At 42.5% G+C, this 18,883-nt stretch overlaps 1 protein-coding gene across 2 annotated transcripts in view; it reads left to right on the plus strand.

Moving 5' to 3' along the window:
- The window catches only part of LOC138580293 (cadherin-like protein 26), a 769,589-nt gene that overhangs the window by 473,846 nt on the left and 276,860 nt on the right, over positions 1-18,883 (plus strand). For both annotated transcript variants that reach the window (XM_069650709.1, XM_069650708.1), the window contains exon 7: positions 1,762-1,893. In XM_069650709.1, the coding sequence (XP_069506810.1) occupies positions 1,762-1,893 (132 nt within the window). The remainder of the gene's footprint in view (positions 1-1,761; positions 1,894-18,883) is intronic.

Genomic DNA, 18,883 nt, shown 5'->3' on the forward strand with positions numbered 1-18,883 from the left:
CTTGTAGCCAGTAGTCTCGTTGTGCCATTCTTCTCCATGGCCAAGTCACAGTTCATCAGCTAATGTGCCCGTCAATGTATCTCTGGAACCTTCTATGCAGCTGCCTAATGTCAATGCCCGACAAGTTCAAAAAAGCGTTATTTACAAAAGTTGGTCTTTGGTTTTAATAGAGCACATGAAAAGAGGTTCATAGCCGTACAGTTTCCCCCAGGGTATGGCATAGACAAATGGTGTTCATTAAATAGGCAGCATAACCTGCCATTGGGCATTTAACGCATAGTGTTCTCTCTCTCAAGGGGACACAACTGCAAAATAAAAAATGTGTAGCAGCTTCTCTAGAACTAAAAAAAAAAAAGAAATCCAGGGATGACATAGAGGGCCTGAGTCTGAAGTCTTAACATAGTGCTTTGTTTAGTTACCCACTGTGGAGCATTTCCAGCAGGTGTTGTGCCATCGCAAATGAGGCACTGGCCAGTCCCCTTGCTTGACTTAGTGTGGCAGTGCTATGTGAGTACTATTGCTCACCGATGAAACTGCAGGATTCAGGTAAGTACTTTAGGATCAATAGACACATAGACATCCACTGGCATCCATTATCTAAAGCAGCCCACTCCCAATTGATATTCACTGAGCACTCAAGGAAAACACTCACTCAACATTCCACGTGGGGGTTCCAGGGCTCACATGCACACCAAGCAGACACAAGGGAAAAGTAGGTCACAGCAGACACAAGGGAAAAGTAGGTCACAGCAGACAACATGTGCTTAACATGGTTTCAAGACCTATATGGGTGCTGACAGCACATTTCACAGTGTTGGGCCCGTGAAAGGCTTGTCTCTGTTTGGGGAATGGAAGTGCAAGTGTGACAGCTGTGATACAACTCTCAAATAAAGCATAAGAGGTTCAGAATGTATTTATAATGCATCCTCCCAGGTTACATGGATGTTTTGTTCCCTCATTCATTTCAAAGCACATGCCATTTTTGAATTGAGGATGCACATTTCAATGCACAGAGAAGTCCTCTTATTTGTGCCGTTGTGTTCGTAGGGCATAAGGGACACTTAATCAACTTTGTGAATGTCATGCTGCATTTTTGAACAGCATACATTAGCACATCCCAACAAAGCCTATATTTGTCAACTATATCTCTGAACTCAGGTGAGACATGAGTAAATATTTCAAACGGCCTGGCATCCCAGGTTATCGGCGTGAGTGAAGTGATCCCCCGTTTCAGCCTTTGTAACAGGGGATTATGGTTATCAGCACCCTGGGTTGCCAAAACAGCAATCCGGGGTGCTAAAAAAAAATGATTTTCCTTTGTACAAAGGGACATACGCGGTGTCCCATTTTACGAAGGAAAATCCTTTTCCAAGATGGCTGCCATGGAAAGTGAAGGCAGGGCTCCGACCGGAGCCCCGCCTCCCTTTCCATGGCAGCCTACGGGAGGCAAGGGAGAGGAGCATAAGGGATGGCAGAACCAACCTCTGCCAAAATAAGATAAGGAAGGGGTGGGGGAAAAATTAGGGGGGAAGATGGCAGTGGGGGGGAGCAGGCCATCAGGCGGCATGGAACGCAGGCTTGCACCAGTGGTTCAAGCTTGTGTTCCTAGCCATCTGATTGGCTGGCTCCCCCACCAGGGAGCTAATGGGGATTCCCCATCCCGACACATCTCTTTTCTTTAATGATAATTATCAGATGTCTCGACAGTGCTTTAAGAGGGACAATAGAGAGTAACTCATGAATTCTTCTCTTTCTTCTTAGACAACAAAACATTACAAGTTGGTTGTTCAAGCAAGAGATAACGGCAAGACGGTCCAGCAGAGCTCAACTTGTGAGCTTCATGTGTCAGTCATTGACGGGAATGACAATATCCCTGTTTGGAAAGAAGGCCAAGTGAGTACTGCTGTAACATTTCAAAATGTACGTTTTATGCAGAGATCTACTGACCAGGTGGCTCCCACGTCACACTTGGAATAGACTGTCAGTGTTTGACCACTCGAAGAAAAGGGTAATATATGCCAGAAGAGTTGGCCAACATATGCCATAGCTCAGGGATCTGCAAATGTTGGCTATCCAGTTGTTTTCAGCGAAAATTAGTGAATGCGATTGTTAGGATTTATTTTAGTTTGATTGATAATAATGTGTACATGAACACTAGCACTTTGGGCTCAAATAATTTGTTGATTTCTTATTTCTTGAGGCTCAATCATTTTCTCGTTAGTACTAGTATAAACTTCTAAGCTCAAAATATAAGAGTGTATAAGAGTTGAATATTTACATTTGACTCTATTTGGTCTAATACAATCTTAGATGGTGCTGAGTGTGGACACTTTATGTGAGGTCCTTTGAATTATGATCACAAGACTACTCAGCTGAGTAGGAGAAAATGATGGGTCCTCTTTTCTTGATATATATTTGATCCAACGTTTTAGAATCACAAATAATTGCCTCACAAAGTCCTGTTGGGGGACTGAATCTAAGGCAGCCTACTAACATATGGGTTCATTTTTTCTTTCTTTTGTCTAAGGCCCTCATCACGAGTTGGGCGGTATCCCGACTGGGATGCCGCCCACCTGTATTTGCATTACCGTCCAACCCTCCAGCGATATTCCCCATTCACACCTGGGTCCATTGGACCCAATGGGAAATTTCCAGCGCAATTGGTGTGCGCTTATAGCACCAGGCTAATTGCACTTGAAAATGGGCTTTAAGTCAGTGCATTTACCCCCAGCTTGGGGCTGGCGTAAATGCTGCCAGACTCATGTTTTGGCAGACCCTTAAATGTGGCAGTAACAGCATTATTGCCTCATTTAAGGGCTACCGTCAAACTTGTGATGAGGCCCTATGATTTTAACAAGTTGTGATCTTGTTGAATAATTTTAATCAAAATAAAAATAAAAATAAATAAATGCACTATTGCACTTTAAAAAAGAATGTGTGACAGGGTGTTTACTATCCATTGTGATGTGTTGTGGATGTATTGCCTATAACATTATACTTTGGCCTGTTTGCAAATATATTACATGGCCTGCGGTAGCAGCCATGTAGTTATGGTTAAGTCCCTCAACTCATAAAAAGAGCTCTATTTGGGCGGTTTATAACTTTGTCCCCCCTGGATTAATACTCGTGAAACTTTGATAAATGAAAGTATATGGCACCCTCAAAATGATTTTATGAAGTGTGGTGCAGTTTTGTTTAGGGGGGCAAAGTTATAGGGGGGTCCCAACATTTTGGGAAATCCTCATAGACGTGATGGATATAGTTTTGCTCATGCCTACAACCCAAACCATTGGACGGCTATGTGGTCAAGTTTTTTGAAATCACGATTGATTTGAAAAGAGAAAAACATTCTGCCCATGCCTGAAACCCGATGTGCTGGACAGGATTGTATCAACAGATCGATGTGATTACTGCTGCATACACTGCAAGCCCCAATTGGCTTAGAGACAGTGCTAATCAGCATATAATTACCAAGCACGCGGAACCAGGTGCCCACATGGTCTCCGGGAGACACCTGCAAATCATAAACCACCCTTCTTTGCGACCAGGACAAGGTATTGGGATTGCACCCCGGAATCATTTCCACAACCTCGCATCAAAGACTGGCCCACCATCCACACACCTTGAGAAAGACCCTAGAGGGTCGAACCACGTGTCGGTTGACTACTAACAATAAATACAACACCAACAATGGTTTTCAAGTCTGTTTTATTACGAAAACAGTTATTTAATTCAATAAACCCAGCACTCAGGTGAACATGGCTGACTTTCCTTTTCAAAACCTAACACTTGAAGAAGGAAGGGCACCTTCACAAAAGAACCCCAGTACTAGATAAAGCTCATTGATCAATCCACTCCACCGGCCTGCAATTACTTCATATCATGTACTCTGATTTGCTTATTGGGGCCGAATGCTCTGTTTTTTATGGGGAAAAAAGATTCTGCTTGCGGCTGCAGCCCAAACTGCTGGACGGATTTGCAGCAAACTCATACAAGGAGCATTGGCAAGGACCTGAAAGCATGGTTTTGCAAATGTGTCCATGTTTTATATTTTGAAAAGTGCCATAATGCAGGTACAGCGAATAGTGGCATACCTTTTGTGACTGAGGTTTAGCCTGTGGACATGGGCAGTGGCCTGATTGTCCCAAAGGCCATGACTCAGCCAATCTGGCTACTGGCCATGACCACGAGGAACCAGCAATGGGGTAACATTGGGCATGGCAACCAGGGACCAGCTATGTGGTCAAGTTTTTTTAAAATCGGGATAGGTTTAAATGGGAAAACATATTCTGCTCATGGCTACAGCCCAAAGTGCTGGACAGGATTGCAGCAAGCATTTGCGAGGACCTCAAAGCATGATTTTGCAAATCTGTCCTGTGTTTCATTTTTTCTAAAGTGTAAAAAATGTAAGTACAAAAAATTGTGATATAACTTTGGTGCCTGGGCAAGAACAGATGTTTACTCTGATTTGCTTATTGGGGCATGTGGCATGGCCAAAGCTGTATGTTTGAATGAGAAAAAATATTCTGCTTGCGGCTACAGCCTGAAGTGCTGGACTGGATTACAACCAACCTGCTCGAGGAGCATTTGCAAGGACCCAAAAGCATGCTTTTGCAAATCTGTCTTGTGCTTTATTTTTCCAAAGGGTCCAAACGGAAATACAAAAAAAATAGTGATATCATTTTGGTGCATGTACAGTGGGTCTGGCAAGGACAAATGCTTACTACTTATTTGGACTTGCGGCATGGGGGCAAAAATCTAGGTTTAAATGTGAAGAATAATCTGCTTGCGACTGCACCCCGAAGTGCTGGACAGATTTGAAGCAAACTCATGCAAGAAGTATTGTCGGGGACCTGAAAGCATGGTTTCATAAATGTGTCTGTGTTTTACTTTTTGAAAAGTGTCATAATGTAGGTACAACAAATAGTAATATACTGTTGTGCCTGTGTCCGTGGCTAGATTGTCCGAGTCATGGCCAGAGGACATGGCCTAGACAATCTGGATACTGGCCATGGCCAGGAGGGACCAGCGATGGGGTTAAAGTGGGCATGGCCACCAGGGACTGGCTATGTGGCAACATTTTTCTAAATTGGGATAAGTTTGAATGGGGAAGAAAAATCTGCATGCCACAGTAAGAAGTGACTAAACTGGCTGCATCCAAATGCAAATCTAGACAGTTAAAAACACGTATCATGCTTACTTTATGATAGATGCCCTGTAAAAATATCATGCTGCATTAAGAAATGACTAGACTCGCTGTACCAAAATACAAGTCTAGACGCTAATAGTGCATATCATGCCTTCTTTATCATGGATACCCATTACGTGATAGACCACCCCACCTGCCCCACCCTCCTAACATTTTTCGTATCCCTCCAAATCTCCTTCTCCAAACACATTCCATTGGCCCAGTATTACCTCCCTGTCACACTCCCCTATCCCAATACTTACATATGAAGCAACGTGCTTCATACGCAAGTACTCCGACGAGGAAGACTAGGAGTAATGAAGATTATATGTAGGTAATCTAGGTATTAAACAAAAGCACATCATTCACATGCTCATTTACACTGCACCCATCCACCATTCATTCTGTAAGAGGATTCAATTCAACACTACAGCTAAGTCAATGCCTAGTCTGGGATACTGAATGGAAACCCTTATTGATATATCTTTACGTCCAGTTCATGCGTTCTGGATGACTACCCCTATATAACACCCCTCTCTTGGAATCCCCCTGACCCCACTGAGCCAAGAAGTATTCTGTTTTGCAAGTTTAAAAGGTTTATTTGATAATTTAAACAATAGATATATATATCACACTTTATAATAAATTAATAATTGAATATCACACTTAATCTGAGCAGTAATCAATAATGGATAGTCCGGCACTAGCACACTTCTTTATAATCAATGATGAGTGGTTATAGGATGGATAAGATAGCAACAATACTTTTATGGTTTCAAATGGATGCAGGGTGGAATGAAATTGCAGTACAGAAATACTCAATATGATTTCAACAAAACAATGTAATCACTTTTCTCTGGCAATCCACTCCCCCCTTTATACAATGCAAGGAAATGGGAGGAAAGCACACAGTTCTCAGAAATGCAATCAAATGTAATTCAGTTCGCCCCAGCAAGCTTAGAGGAAAACAGGTCGGAGTTTTAACACAGGCCCAAAATGCTTTGAATGTGGTTTGCAAGGAAGTGAAAAATATGCTAAAATGCTTTTAATTCCCTTTAGGAGGTTCAGAGTGAGTGAAATATACTTGGGATGAGTTCAGGCTCACTTTAGCAAGGATCTAGGAGTAACTAGCAGGTTAAACGAATTTTTGGCAAAGGAAAGCAATGAAGCTGCTGTTTTCACACGTGGCTGGATTTTTAACCAAATCGCAAATCGTGGTAAAATTCGCGAGTGCGAGAATCGTGATTACGGCGAAAGTATACGGAGTAGCAAGTCGGATCCAAGCTTCTTGAAAAGCTGAGATTCTAAGCTTTCAGAGGAAAGTTATACCAGGTTCCTAGCCCAAACGGTTCCAGAGATACGGACGATTAAATAAAGGTAGTTTTTCGGATTTGAAATTTTAAAAGTTCAAAGCGACAGGTACAGCTTGCAGCTAGAAAATGACAAGTGACAGCTTTGCAAATGACAGGTGACAGTTAGGAGGCAGTTCTGGTTAGATTAAAATAGATTGAATTATATTATTTTAACTAAGAGATTGGTTCTGCACAGTTCTGCTAGGTACTCACAATATATTTAGAAATAGGCCTCGCCACGGATCTGGTCAGGTTTTGGACTGGACTCCGGTTCAGCTCTCTGGTTCTGCGAACAGCGGTCTGGGTCAGCTCTGCTCTGCTGGTCTAGCCTCTCTGGATTCTGGATACTGCTCTGCTTTCTAAGTACTGCTACAGGTTCTGGAGATTGATGGATTTGAAGTCTGGATCTCTGGATGTTGTATGGTCCGGCAGCATGCTCCACAGCAAATGGAATTGAATGTCTCTATCTGTCCTGACTGTCTGCTTTTATGTGTTTTGAAAGTGGGTGTGTGTGCAGCATCACTAGCCAGCCCCTCTTTCAACTTGTCATTGGCCCAATTCTCCCCTCTCCCATGATTGGGGAAGGAACTGTGAGTCAGAGTGATGCTGTAGGTTTTATGGGTCAGAGGATCCTCCCCTGGTCAGTTTGCCCACAAATCTATATTTGATTCAAAATGCACATTTCTCAAATACATGGTGGTTTGTCATTGCATGTACATATTACCTATCACATGAGGTAGTCTCTGTCCCAAATCTGCTCTTCCTAGGAGCTTGGGTTCAAAAATGGCAACATATTTCACTTTATTTAGAGTAATATCCTCTTTTCCGCTAAAACCCCCCTGAACATACCACCGGGTCCTACCACGTCTTCAAATGTGCACAGAAAAATCACAAGAATAATGATATCACTTATAACATTTTCACAAGTCCGCTCTATGAATGATCCATCTTTTTAGATTTATGTTCTGGCCCCAAAGGGGTGTGGTTTCCCCCAGCACAAGGTTGAATTTCTGGTTTTTCCAGTTCTGCCAAGCCAGCTTGCTCTCACAGGCAGTGCTCCTCCCCTTTCCTTCCAGGAGGAAGCCACTTTTACGACCCCCATAATAAAACATTTGCCTGAGTCAGGACAGGCCTTTGTTCAATTTCCTGCAGAGCCCAGGTAATTCAATCAGAGAAGTGTCATATCCCTTTTGGTGGGAACAGCAAAAGGCAGCTAGGCCTGGGAACACAGCTGTTGTGCAAGTCTCAACTCCTGTCGGGGGTAGCTGGTGGGCAGAATTCAGTTTCATTAAGCCAGGTTTCAGATAAAATGTCACTTTTTGTTCCCCAGTTTAAGTCGAGACAATTTTTACATATGCAGCTAGAATGCTGATTCTAAGTTCAAAACTATGACATTTTAACAGTGACAAACAATGTGGCAGTCACAAGTCTGTCCCTCAGTTTATTTACACATTTCGATTTTTGGTAATTTTAAATCCAGTTTCAGTTTAAGCCGCTGCCGACCTGCAGAGCTCAGCCAGTCTTGTTATAAACCTTCAAGTCACTTCAGAATATAACTTTACATTGTATCCACCTCTTAGTAAGTCTTTCTTTGGCCTGCTTTGGGTTCATTTATTCAGTTTTACACAAATGTCTGGTGTTGTTTTAAAACGCCGGCTTTCTGATAGTGGTGAGTACTGGTAATGCAACCATTTTTGGGATTTTTCTTGGATTAATGCATTCCAAACAGGAATGGTTCTTACATGGTAGTAAATCCTTGCTTAACATTGTTTTGATCGGGCTCCTTACAGTAAAATGGTTATGTGGAACCCCACAAAAGGGTTGAATCTTTAAAGTGGTCCCGTGAGCCACGATTTCAGCAACTTTTTGACATCAATAACAGTGGATTTTGTTAACAAAGATCTTTCTTTACACTGGTGGGTGGCAAGTGAGGTAACCATTTTGGTGTGCGCACAAACTGCGTGGTTCTCCTGGATTCTGGCGCACTTGTGGGCTTTTTGGCCATCTTGGATTTTCTAAGCCCACAGCACCAAATGTTGCAGCATGATAGCTCAAACGTTGGTCAGGACACCCAACAATTCACTCACACACCCAGCCATCCATACATCATGCACTCACTCATGTATATTCCATAATACACATACACACACACACCCTTTTGGGCACACACACACATTTGTCAGAAAAAAACACGTTCTTACCTTTTTAGAAATCTATTGCTGCTCTGAGGAAATCCTCTGCAGTCAGGCCTCTCTCCCATGCTCCACGCATGCATTCAAGGAACCATCTCTGGTTCCTGTCATGTGCAGGGCAGGGGAAACAGCCTTCCATGTCCTGTGGTGGTCGGGTTCTTTTTGAAGTCAATGGGACTCATTACGACTCTGGGGGTAGCACCAGAGTCATTTTTTTACCAGCACCTGGCTTTGGGGATTTAACGGGGCATTCCAGCCCCAGCAGGCCCGGTAAATCCCTGAAGCCGGGTGCCTGTACAGAATGCTCCCCATTCCCATGTGAGCCCCATAATGCTCGATGGGAATGGGGAGCACGGTAGCACCGGCTCCGTTTATACCGGTGCCAGTGCTACTGTCAAGTTCTGCTCGCGGGTTTCGGTCAGCCCGCCAGGTGCGACCTGGCGGTCAGATAGGCACTCGCGAGCAGAACACGTAGTATGGCGGTACAGTAGCAACAGTGCCGGTAACTTACCGGCACCGTTGTTACCATACCGCCATGCTTGTAATGAGGCCCACTATAACTTCAAAAAGAAATTATTTTGTAACGGAAATTATTTGTTTTTGAAGTCAGACTGACTTAAAAAAGAAATGAATGTAAAGAGGGCTCTCGTCTGAGAAACATATGTTGTGCCTGTATGCAACAAGCAATGTGTATAAAGCATGATGCCTTGCATTGGCAACACATCTACCTGTGCACAAGATCTAAGGTCGTGGCTCTTTGATATCATGATTGTCAAGATAAATGTTCAGGAACTCAGCAGGTCTTAAATATGCATCTGGCTAATGGGCCATTTGCTTATAGGGAGTTTTGGAAGTCTTGCAGACATCACTCAGTTTTCTACTGTTAGGAAGAATCAGATGCAGTACCCTTTGGGAACACCACACATAATTAAAATTACAAGTGATAGTACAAATTCACCTTTGGTACAAGCCTGTACTACACAGTAAAGTGGTAGTGATGGCTGAGCAGCCAGACTTATCTCAAGAGCAAAGTGAGCAGTATCAATAGTACCACCAAGGACAGCAATTACTATGATTCAAACAAACACTGACTCAAGGTTTCTGAGTAAAAGAATATACATTTATTTACACATCAGTTGTAAAATAATTAATTAAAGTAAAGCAGTAAATAAATCACACTCTTAATTTACTACACACCACCCAATAGATTCTGGACAAGTTAAACTCAAAATGAAGTGTGAGCAAAATGGCAATCCAGCAATTTAAAAAGGGAGGGAAAGACAAGGCTATTCAAAATCAAGCAGCACCAACAAGTAAGTAGGCAGAAAAGGCTTACTACAACTAGGATTCAAATCAATAGGCCTTTGCCAATGTTAATGGTTCAGAGTCTTTGCAGAGGATCACGCAGTTCAGAGTAGTTTGCAGTTAAGTCTTTGCCAAGAGTTCCAAATGAAGTTGGTCAGAAGAAAGGTTTCTTAAAAGAGTAGAGAAGGACAAGCCCTCGGATTGGCGAAAGATTTTAAACACTTTCACGGCGGTCAGACGAAACGAACAACCGGGTTTGAACAGTACCTTAGAAGAAGAAGAATGCTGTAGCTGAGGCAGAAGTCCCTGGCAGATCCTGTAGGCTCATGGTTCCTGAAGTGACTGTCAGACTGACAAGAAGGAGGAAGGCTGTAGGATCCTGCACTGCCCAGGGAAGAAATCAGCAGCAGAGCAAAGCAACAAATAAAAGGTGCGCTCATTAAAACACAAACAGGGTCGGTCCTCCTGGCTATCTGTTTCACTGCAGTGATGCACAGCAAATTCGACCACGGGAGGGAGGCCTTGCTTGGTGTTTGGCAAACTGGTTGGTCCCACCAGTTCAAGGGAAGAAGATTCCTTGCAGATCTACTCTGTCATCGAAGTCTAGGAGATTCGGACCCGCAGCAGGGCTTCACCAGGAGGTTCAGTAATTGTAGCAATCCTCTTCCTTCAGCTACTCTTCGGTTCTCTCAATGCAGAGGAAACTCTGCCTTCCAAGTCCCATTAGAGACCTGCTTTTATGCAGTTTTCCCCCATTCACACAGCCTGGCTGTCAATCACACAGCAGGGTGGCTGTCCTGGCAGTCCAGTCACCTAGCCAATCAAACAAGAGTGCGTCTTGGGTCTCCAAGGAGACTCTGTGCAGGGGGCCTAAAACCCCTCCCTCACATCCTGTCTACCTAGACACTCGGGTGCCTAAGTGCAGAAGCCCGCCAAAGGATGGCGAATAAAGGAACCAAACCTGGTTTGGCGCACAGAGTAAAACATGAGAAAGACCTTTACAAAAAGAAACCCAGCCGGAATCAAATAAAAATAAATGGGGTCCAGCGGATTAGAGTCCGAAGCTACTAACATAGCCTAAAACAGTACCAAGGCTATTTTCATAGACCACGGTCTATGAAATATGGTAGATACCACTGCCACCAGCCAAATCTTAAAGAAAGGGGAACTAAATAATGTTCCATGAGAAACAGACAAAAAGGGATAACTATTAACCCTTTCCAGTACTCTATGGAAGATAGTTTGTACTGGGTCTGTGAATTTAAAAAGACTAATACAGTCAATGGCAAGTTTACATGTTCTGGGAGACAGTAGTCAGACCCAGAAAATGGAGTTTAAAGTGGGAACTTTGAAAAAGACAACCCTGCGTCAGTGCACTAAAGGTGCTGTGTGACACATAGTAAAAAGATGATGCCTATGGACTAGGTGAGGCTCCACAGTCTATGAACACAAAAATGTAAAACACACAGCAAAACAAATGTAAGAGTGGTAAAAAAGGCTCACACTCTTACCAGGTGAAAAAAATAAATCCTAGCAATCCATCAAAGCTGCTGAGGGACTCAGTAGGTAAGGGAAATTAGCCATTCTGGAGAATTCTCCCTAACATCTACATCAAACAGTGTGAGCGCTGATAAGTAGAGGCCTCCCCCTTGTCCTTATCGCATCCTGTTACCAATCCCTGAGGCAAAGGCTGAGGAGAGGAAGAGGTGGGGCTAAAAGCATGGTATGGAAGAGGAGGATTCTTCGGTTTTTAATCGACAGATAATAAATTTAATTCAACATTACACTACCCTAAGAGCAATTTCTATAATATATCACAGAGGTCACAGCAGATACCATTTACTGCAGAGGGGACATAGGTGGAGATGGGGCAATGCCTCTTCTCTGCCATGATGTCAGGCCCTGCTGCTTCCTGTGCCCTATATCACTCTCCCCAAAGGAGGCAACGTTTGTGGGGTTTGGTAGGGGTGAGGCAAAGACTGTTGCTGAGGTCAGAAGCACTTCTGAATATTCAGTAGAAGCCAACATGTTTATACTTAAGCAATATTATCTGAGGGAGATGGGACTCTCAAGTAGGTATTGACTGGGGTTGGGTCACTGGCCCCTACCCCACCCGCTAGTCAATACTAGCTGAGTGGTATCCTCCTGGAAAAACATGCAGGCAGATGGAGGAACCTTCAGTCGGTCTTCTCCTCCCAGATGACATTCCTGAAGGTCAGTGAATCACAATATAGAATTCTCATACTGCATATCAAGCTAGCTTACCAGCAAGCATTAGCGTACCCATCAGACTCTACACCCAAGTTGGTGGTCCTGTGCCAGGGGAAAGGGTTTTTAACAAGCAGAAAACTCACATACCACATCTTAGAGTGCCCCCAGGAATGAGTACGTGCCCTAACACTATTAGAGCATGAGAAGGGGTGTCAAGAAAGTAGATATTTGCTTTTGCTTCATACTGCAGAGGTTGGAGTAAGAATGTTAGGAGTTTTGGAATCGGAAGGCAACCCAGGTCTGCATGCAGAAACAAAAGACAGCGATCCAGTAAAGTGTGTGCAGAATAAATAGGAGAAGCAAGCTGACTGCGCAAGTCCAGGTACAAGAAGAGCAACTGTGGCAAGGATGGAGAAGAAGATCAGGCTGGTACCAGAGTCAATACGTGGGAAAGAAATATGAAAGAAGGACTGTGTAAGTAAAAACAGGGATGACAAACATAAAGAAAGGACATTAGAGCCCACATGCCTGGCACTGTGATTGGGTGCAGGGCATCAGTCATGGGTGTGGAGTGAAGAACTTGAATTAAAAAAGGCAGAGAAAAAAAAAGATTTAGAAAGGCCGCTCAGAGACTGCTCTGAGCAGTCTTCTGAAGTCAAACTGTAATGGCCCTGCCTCACCCGATTGAACGCAGGGGCTTGTTGGGTATTTTTGTGGAGATTTGGGGCCTGATGGTATTTTCTTAGAGCCAAAAAATAATTTAGCAACAATCACTCCTTTTGGGTCATGTACAACAATAATACAGTGGACATGCATTATTTCAGCACACAGACATGCGTGGTTGGTATGCGTGGTTGGTATGTGTTATTGGTGGTATTTTGGTGTGCATAATTCCTTTGTGTTATTTGTGGCCCCAATATCCAGAACCCCTTATTTTTGTTTAGATTTTTCGTGTAATCACTTGAGAGACCTCAGGCTTGCATTTCAGGAACACCACATTTTCATTTTTAGTGTGCCACCATGGGCAATTTCTCTCTGTCTTATCCACGGCAGCGAGCTATCATGTGGTAGTTTTCACTATTTTATATACGGTAGTGAACTATGTCCCGGGCCTCCCTTTTTGCCGACTCATAGACCTCCGGCAGACTACAACACACACAGTTAGTTATAATTGCTCATACTGAATTACATTGTGCACACAGCCGCAGCCAAATCTTATGTTTAGCTACCTTGAAAATGACATTTGCACTGTCTAAACATCTCTCCACATCATCAGCACTGTATTGGTAAATATAAAACACACTTATAAAAGTTGCATTTAAACACGATCTCACTCTTTACAGAAATAAATGAAATAGCACAGTAACAGCATTATCTGTGATACACTGAAAAGAGAGTGGCGGAGACAAGAACTCAATTTGCAACATTAAACACGTGAGTAAAGCACAGGAATCTCCTTTCCTACACTGACTGAATATCCTCGTACACACTCAGCCCCCACACTTCAGCGAGATAATTACCAGGCTTATTCAGCATGTAACTTCTTTGGCTGTTCGCCTTCTGGAGGGGTTCACCCAGCAAGGACAAGCATCTGCCGTCACTCGAACTGGGACTTGTTGACTGGAAAAGCCAGTCTCTGCAACCGATTTGAATCTGCTTTAGGAATCAGGCCTCCCCAGCTGTCAACCCCGTCCTTCTTCGAGCTGTGTCCAGATGTCTCTCCCTTTCTTCCCCCAGATTCTGCAGCAAAGCACTAGTCACAGCCTCTAACATGATGCTTGATGTGACGTGCTCCAATCAGAATCAATCATGTTCTATCCTCCTACCTTTAACAATGGTTCTTCTTGCACAGTTGCAACTGTAACAAGCTGATTTCCTGCTTATTCGAAGTCTTTGCTTCCTGCAGTTACTGTGGACAGAGCACAGGAAGGCAAAGAAAAAAAAAACTTGAATGTGTGTTTAAAACTGATTTTCATAGTCTGCCTCTTTTTGCAGTGAAGACACATTCTTTTATTAATGAGTTATAATTATTAGTCTTGTTAGTGAGATTAGTTTGTTAATTACCAAATGTGTCTCTTGCAACATAGGCATTTCAGGTGAGAAATGGTGTGCATTTTGAAGGTACAGATGTGTGCTTTTAACTGTGAAAAATGTATTTGCATTTTATATGTAAAAATCGTTGACTGAATAACCTGCCCTTACTTATATGTCCATGTTACACTGGCAACACATAGCTTGAAACAACTGCATCATAGCAATGCACCAAACCCATGCAGTGGTGCTGCATAAAAAAACATGCTACACATTGATCCTGTGCAGTAGTGCTGTACTCTGTGCTGTAACACGCCAAGTATCCTTACAGGCTGATAGGCGTGGGCAGGAGAGGTAAGGCAGAGGTGGGAGGTAAATATATTTTATGTGTTGTTAGAGTGCGTTTGTGTGTGTCTGTGTGTGTATTTTGCAAGTGTGTGTGTGCCTGTGCAGGAGAGGAGAATGATTGTGGTGTGGAATGGTGGGGGCGGGTGGGTGATAGTGTGTTTGCATGACTGGGAGAGGAGGAGGAATGTGTTGTGCTGGGAAGTGGGCTGGGTGATGAAATGAGGGGTTTGAGGGAAAATCCAGCAGGAGAAGGTAGAGGTGTGGGCGGGTTCACCTTCCAATGGGGTGTTCAGTATGTGATATTTTGGCATTTTAAAGGGCACACCAAATCGGCCAAAACAAATCAGTCTTTTTCGTGTTCAGACTTTAAAATGCAGAAATTTCACATAGAGCCCGATCATGCTATGATACCGGTTTATACTCTGTGTGTTTTCTTAGAGAGTTTTCTCTATAGAGCCTAGAAATTACTAGACAAAGGCTATAGGCCTATTTCAGTATCACAGCAGCGCTCAAATGCTAGCCTTGAATTCTGAAAGGGTTTTGGCCTTCAGTCACACATTGCCTGAGGCTTCTGAGAAAATGTTTCTTTAATTTGAAGTAATATACATGTTTAGCTAGAGTATAACTTGGAACTGCAGTAATGGATTTCAGCTGATACGTTATTCGTCATGTATCCAAAAAACAGTGATATGGTGGCAGGTCCCACATTTAAAGGAAATTGCAACATTTACATTTGAACAATATTTAAGATGGTAGGGCATTGATAATCTAGAGTTACTTTGGAAGGAATTAATGGGGTGCAATGAGAAGAGTTTGATATTTACTGTATTAAGATAGATTTTGGGAAAATGTATTATCGTTTTAATGATGTTTCGTGTATATTTATGGATCATTATTGTTTATGATTTTTTGAGATAAAGTGTTAAAGGTTGTACAATATAATAATAAAAAAGACATTTTAACATTGTGTTGTCTTTTTTCTATTTCACACAATGTTAATACATCATTGAAAAGGTCCTATTAGCCCCCAGACCAATTCAAATTATCCCACCTTTGGATTCAAAGAAGCCAATTAAGAGATACAATTAAAAACCTTGTAGGGTACACCTTTTAATAAAGAAATTGTATTCTTTATTTTCCCAACTTCGTACCTCAAGCAAATTATCAGTGATGTAAATCCACAGCGAAAATAGATGCTAATAATTGTGATTTTCATCATCTAATTAATTATGAAATGATGCCTCTTCTGTATTGTCAGATAAAATAATTCTACAAGAATGCAATAAAATAAAAACAAATAAGGGTCCCTTCAATGACGAATTGGTATTGAGTTTTTTTTTAATTTATTTTTGTTTATTATGTGTTGTATTTACATCAATATTATTGCATTGTGTGATTACATGGTAGATACACCCTCTACTTGATGTGCTAGATCACTTTATGTCACGTGTTCAGTTGTCTAAACATGCACACATTTCCTCTTCTGGTGTCCTTCTGTGGAGTTACACAATGCATAATGTGAAGCATCAATTCACACTAGTCACCACATGCACCATGCAGATTGTATTGACCCCACTTCATTTAAATGGAGAAGCATGGCCATTATGTTTTCCATAGAAATGCACAGCACTGGTAGTGCTTTTGTAGTAGCGTAGCGACCTTGCATGGAATGTTGGGGAGAGTGCAACAAGGCATGTGCAATGAGTGAAGTGGGACGGTGGAGAGAGTGCGAGAGACTGAAGGTAGAGAGAGCACAGAAGAGGGCCGCTGGAGATAATCAAATAAAGTACCGAATGCTTTTCAAACAGGTGTCACGGTTCTTTGAAGAAGATACCTCAGTTTTCCTACATGCAGCAACAGCTGACACATGTTACGTATTAACAGAGCTATTTATTTATCTGTTTATAATTTTGCTTTCTGTACATTTGTAGGCAGTGACCAAAACGCACAGGCAAGCGCGAATTGCAGAGGAGGAGAGAGGGATGGAAGGCACATGGGAGGGAGACGGAATTTAATTGAAGAGGAAGGTTTTGAGGTGTTTCCTGAAGGCGTTCATTTTGCAGATGTGGGGGGAGCTTATTCCAGAGAGGGGGAGCATGGGCTGAAAAGCTTGCCCCTCCCGCACTTTTCCTGTTGAACCTTGGTGTGATCAGACAGTGCTTGTGGGCTGATCTGATCGGTCTGGACGACGAGCGTTTTTTGATAGTGTCAGCTATAGTATTCCTACTGTGTTCTGTTTGATGTATATGCGGTGCTTGGGGAAAATACTATTCTAATGGTATATGCACACTGATGCAATATGGGACACAGGTGTTTTTTATCCTTTCATAATGATACACCTTTTCCTTGTCTAGCGCACCTCTGCCATTTCCATCTGTGCCTAAATGCAGTTAATTCTGTCAGATGCGTGTTATAAATAACTAAAAATTAATAAATAACGACGTGACTCTTCTGTTATTTGATTCGATGAAAGAGGGTTGGGAAAACATCTATTTTGTTTGGGCATAACATCATTTCCTTTCGATTCTTTCTAAGCATGTTTTACATTTTCTGACAACGTTGATTTTTTTTATTTTTTTTATAGTGTTGTTTATATTTTCATTATATTTAGTTAAGTCAGTAAAACATTCCATTAAAGTCAATCCGAGAGCATAAGTGTTGATATAATGATACAGGCTGTGAAGGGGGCATAATGTCACGTAGCTAAGGGTGGAAAAAATGCATACACCACCGTGGGTGCCCTTAATACATTCCTCAAGTGGGCATCCCGTCCTGATGTGTACACAGATGTGCGGGTCAGTCAGCGATGGGGAGTCTTCCTGCCAATCAGCTTAATGCTTGGCACTCCCTGAGACACCCCATAATTACAAGGCTTTAAAGAAGAGGAGATTTGCTAGATGTTATTCAAAAACATTTCTTTACTAGCCATGCTACATATTTTTCTAAATTAATTACATCATTTTGCAATGGTGTATGTTGAAGGCACATGGGAATCATGTGCTATCACTTATGATAGAGTTCTGCAACCTTTGGTCTTCTAGATGTTTTGAACTTCAACTTCCATCAGCCCTCACACGCATAGTCAAAGGAGACATCAAAGGCAAAGCATCATGGGTGTTAAAGTCTGAAACATCTGTAGAGCCGAAGGTGGCAGTGTCCTGAATAAGGGTTGAGGTACTGCTGTTTTAAAATCTGAATGAGGAGAATGTCAAGCATACCAGACTACTGTTGATGGATCAACCGGCGCAGGGTATGGCAATTCTTAGCACAAGTGTAAAACTAGGAAACAATCCCATTCCTTCCCCGGTACAAATATGTTCTAAAATGTTGTTTCGGAACCAGGGCTGCTGCTTGTCTGAATGTACATTTGGCACCCCATAATTTACGCTTTTTTAATTATGCCCACTGTTATTTCATTTGCATTTTAACTACAGCACAGTTAGTGCATATAACACAGGCGCAGGTCATTAGAAGGATGCACCCCAATGACAAGCTTTTGAACTCTTAGAAACAAAATCTTCACTTTAAAAAAATGCTGGTCTGTTGTAATAGTCACCACTGATTGGACAGTGCATATTTCAAGGTGGCATGATGCTGCCACCCTTTGTAAACCCATATCTGCATATGTAGGCCAGACCCCTGAGAAGCCCACCAAACAGCCACATACATATCCAGACAGTACCGTTCCATTCCTCGAAGGGAATTTCAAAAAAGGCCAGTTAGAATTCAAGGTTAAATCCAATCGAAAATCCAATCAACGTTTTCTCTCATTACATTTACATCTGAAAAACTGGTGTGGTGTACATCTTTACCCACAATCAGTTCATATTGTTACCCCCCTCCAATTGTCTTGTTGTCAGAAGGGATCTGCTGCTTTGCTCCGCTCCCTTTGGCATGAATGCAAGCGTAGATTTAAGGTGACAACACATGTGACAGTCTGGAAACTGATTTTAGACAGTGTGTGATCACGATCATTCATTGCTGTTGCTTGTGAAAGGAAAAGTTAGGTTAAAGTGAACATTACTTACTCATCCTCGTCGGTGCCTTAGTCTGATCCGTCGATGATCTTGTAGTCCCTAAGGAGGTAGTGGATGATCTGCTGACCAGATTCAGTCAATGTTTCTTTCTTCCTGTCCCGCTAGGTGCTCCCTGGAAAAGAGAAGTACATCTTTAAACAGCAGAGGATGGATTCTAGAGCAGGCCTGGATATCTCAATGTGTAGTGATCTTTGTTGTAGGGATCAGGCTCCCCAGCTT

The sequence above is a fragment of the Ambystoma mexicanum genome, chromosome 3p, assembly GCF_040938575.1.
Source record: "Ambystoma mexicanum isolate Mex_15411 chromosome 3p, UKY_AmexF1_1, whole genome shotgun sequence".
NCBI classification, from domain to species: Eukaryota; Metazoa; Chordata; class Amphibia; order Caudata; family Ambystomatidae; genus Ambystoma; species Ambystoma mexicanum.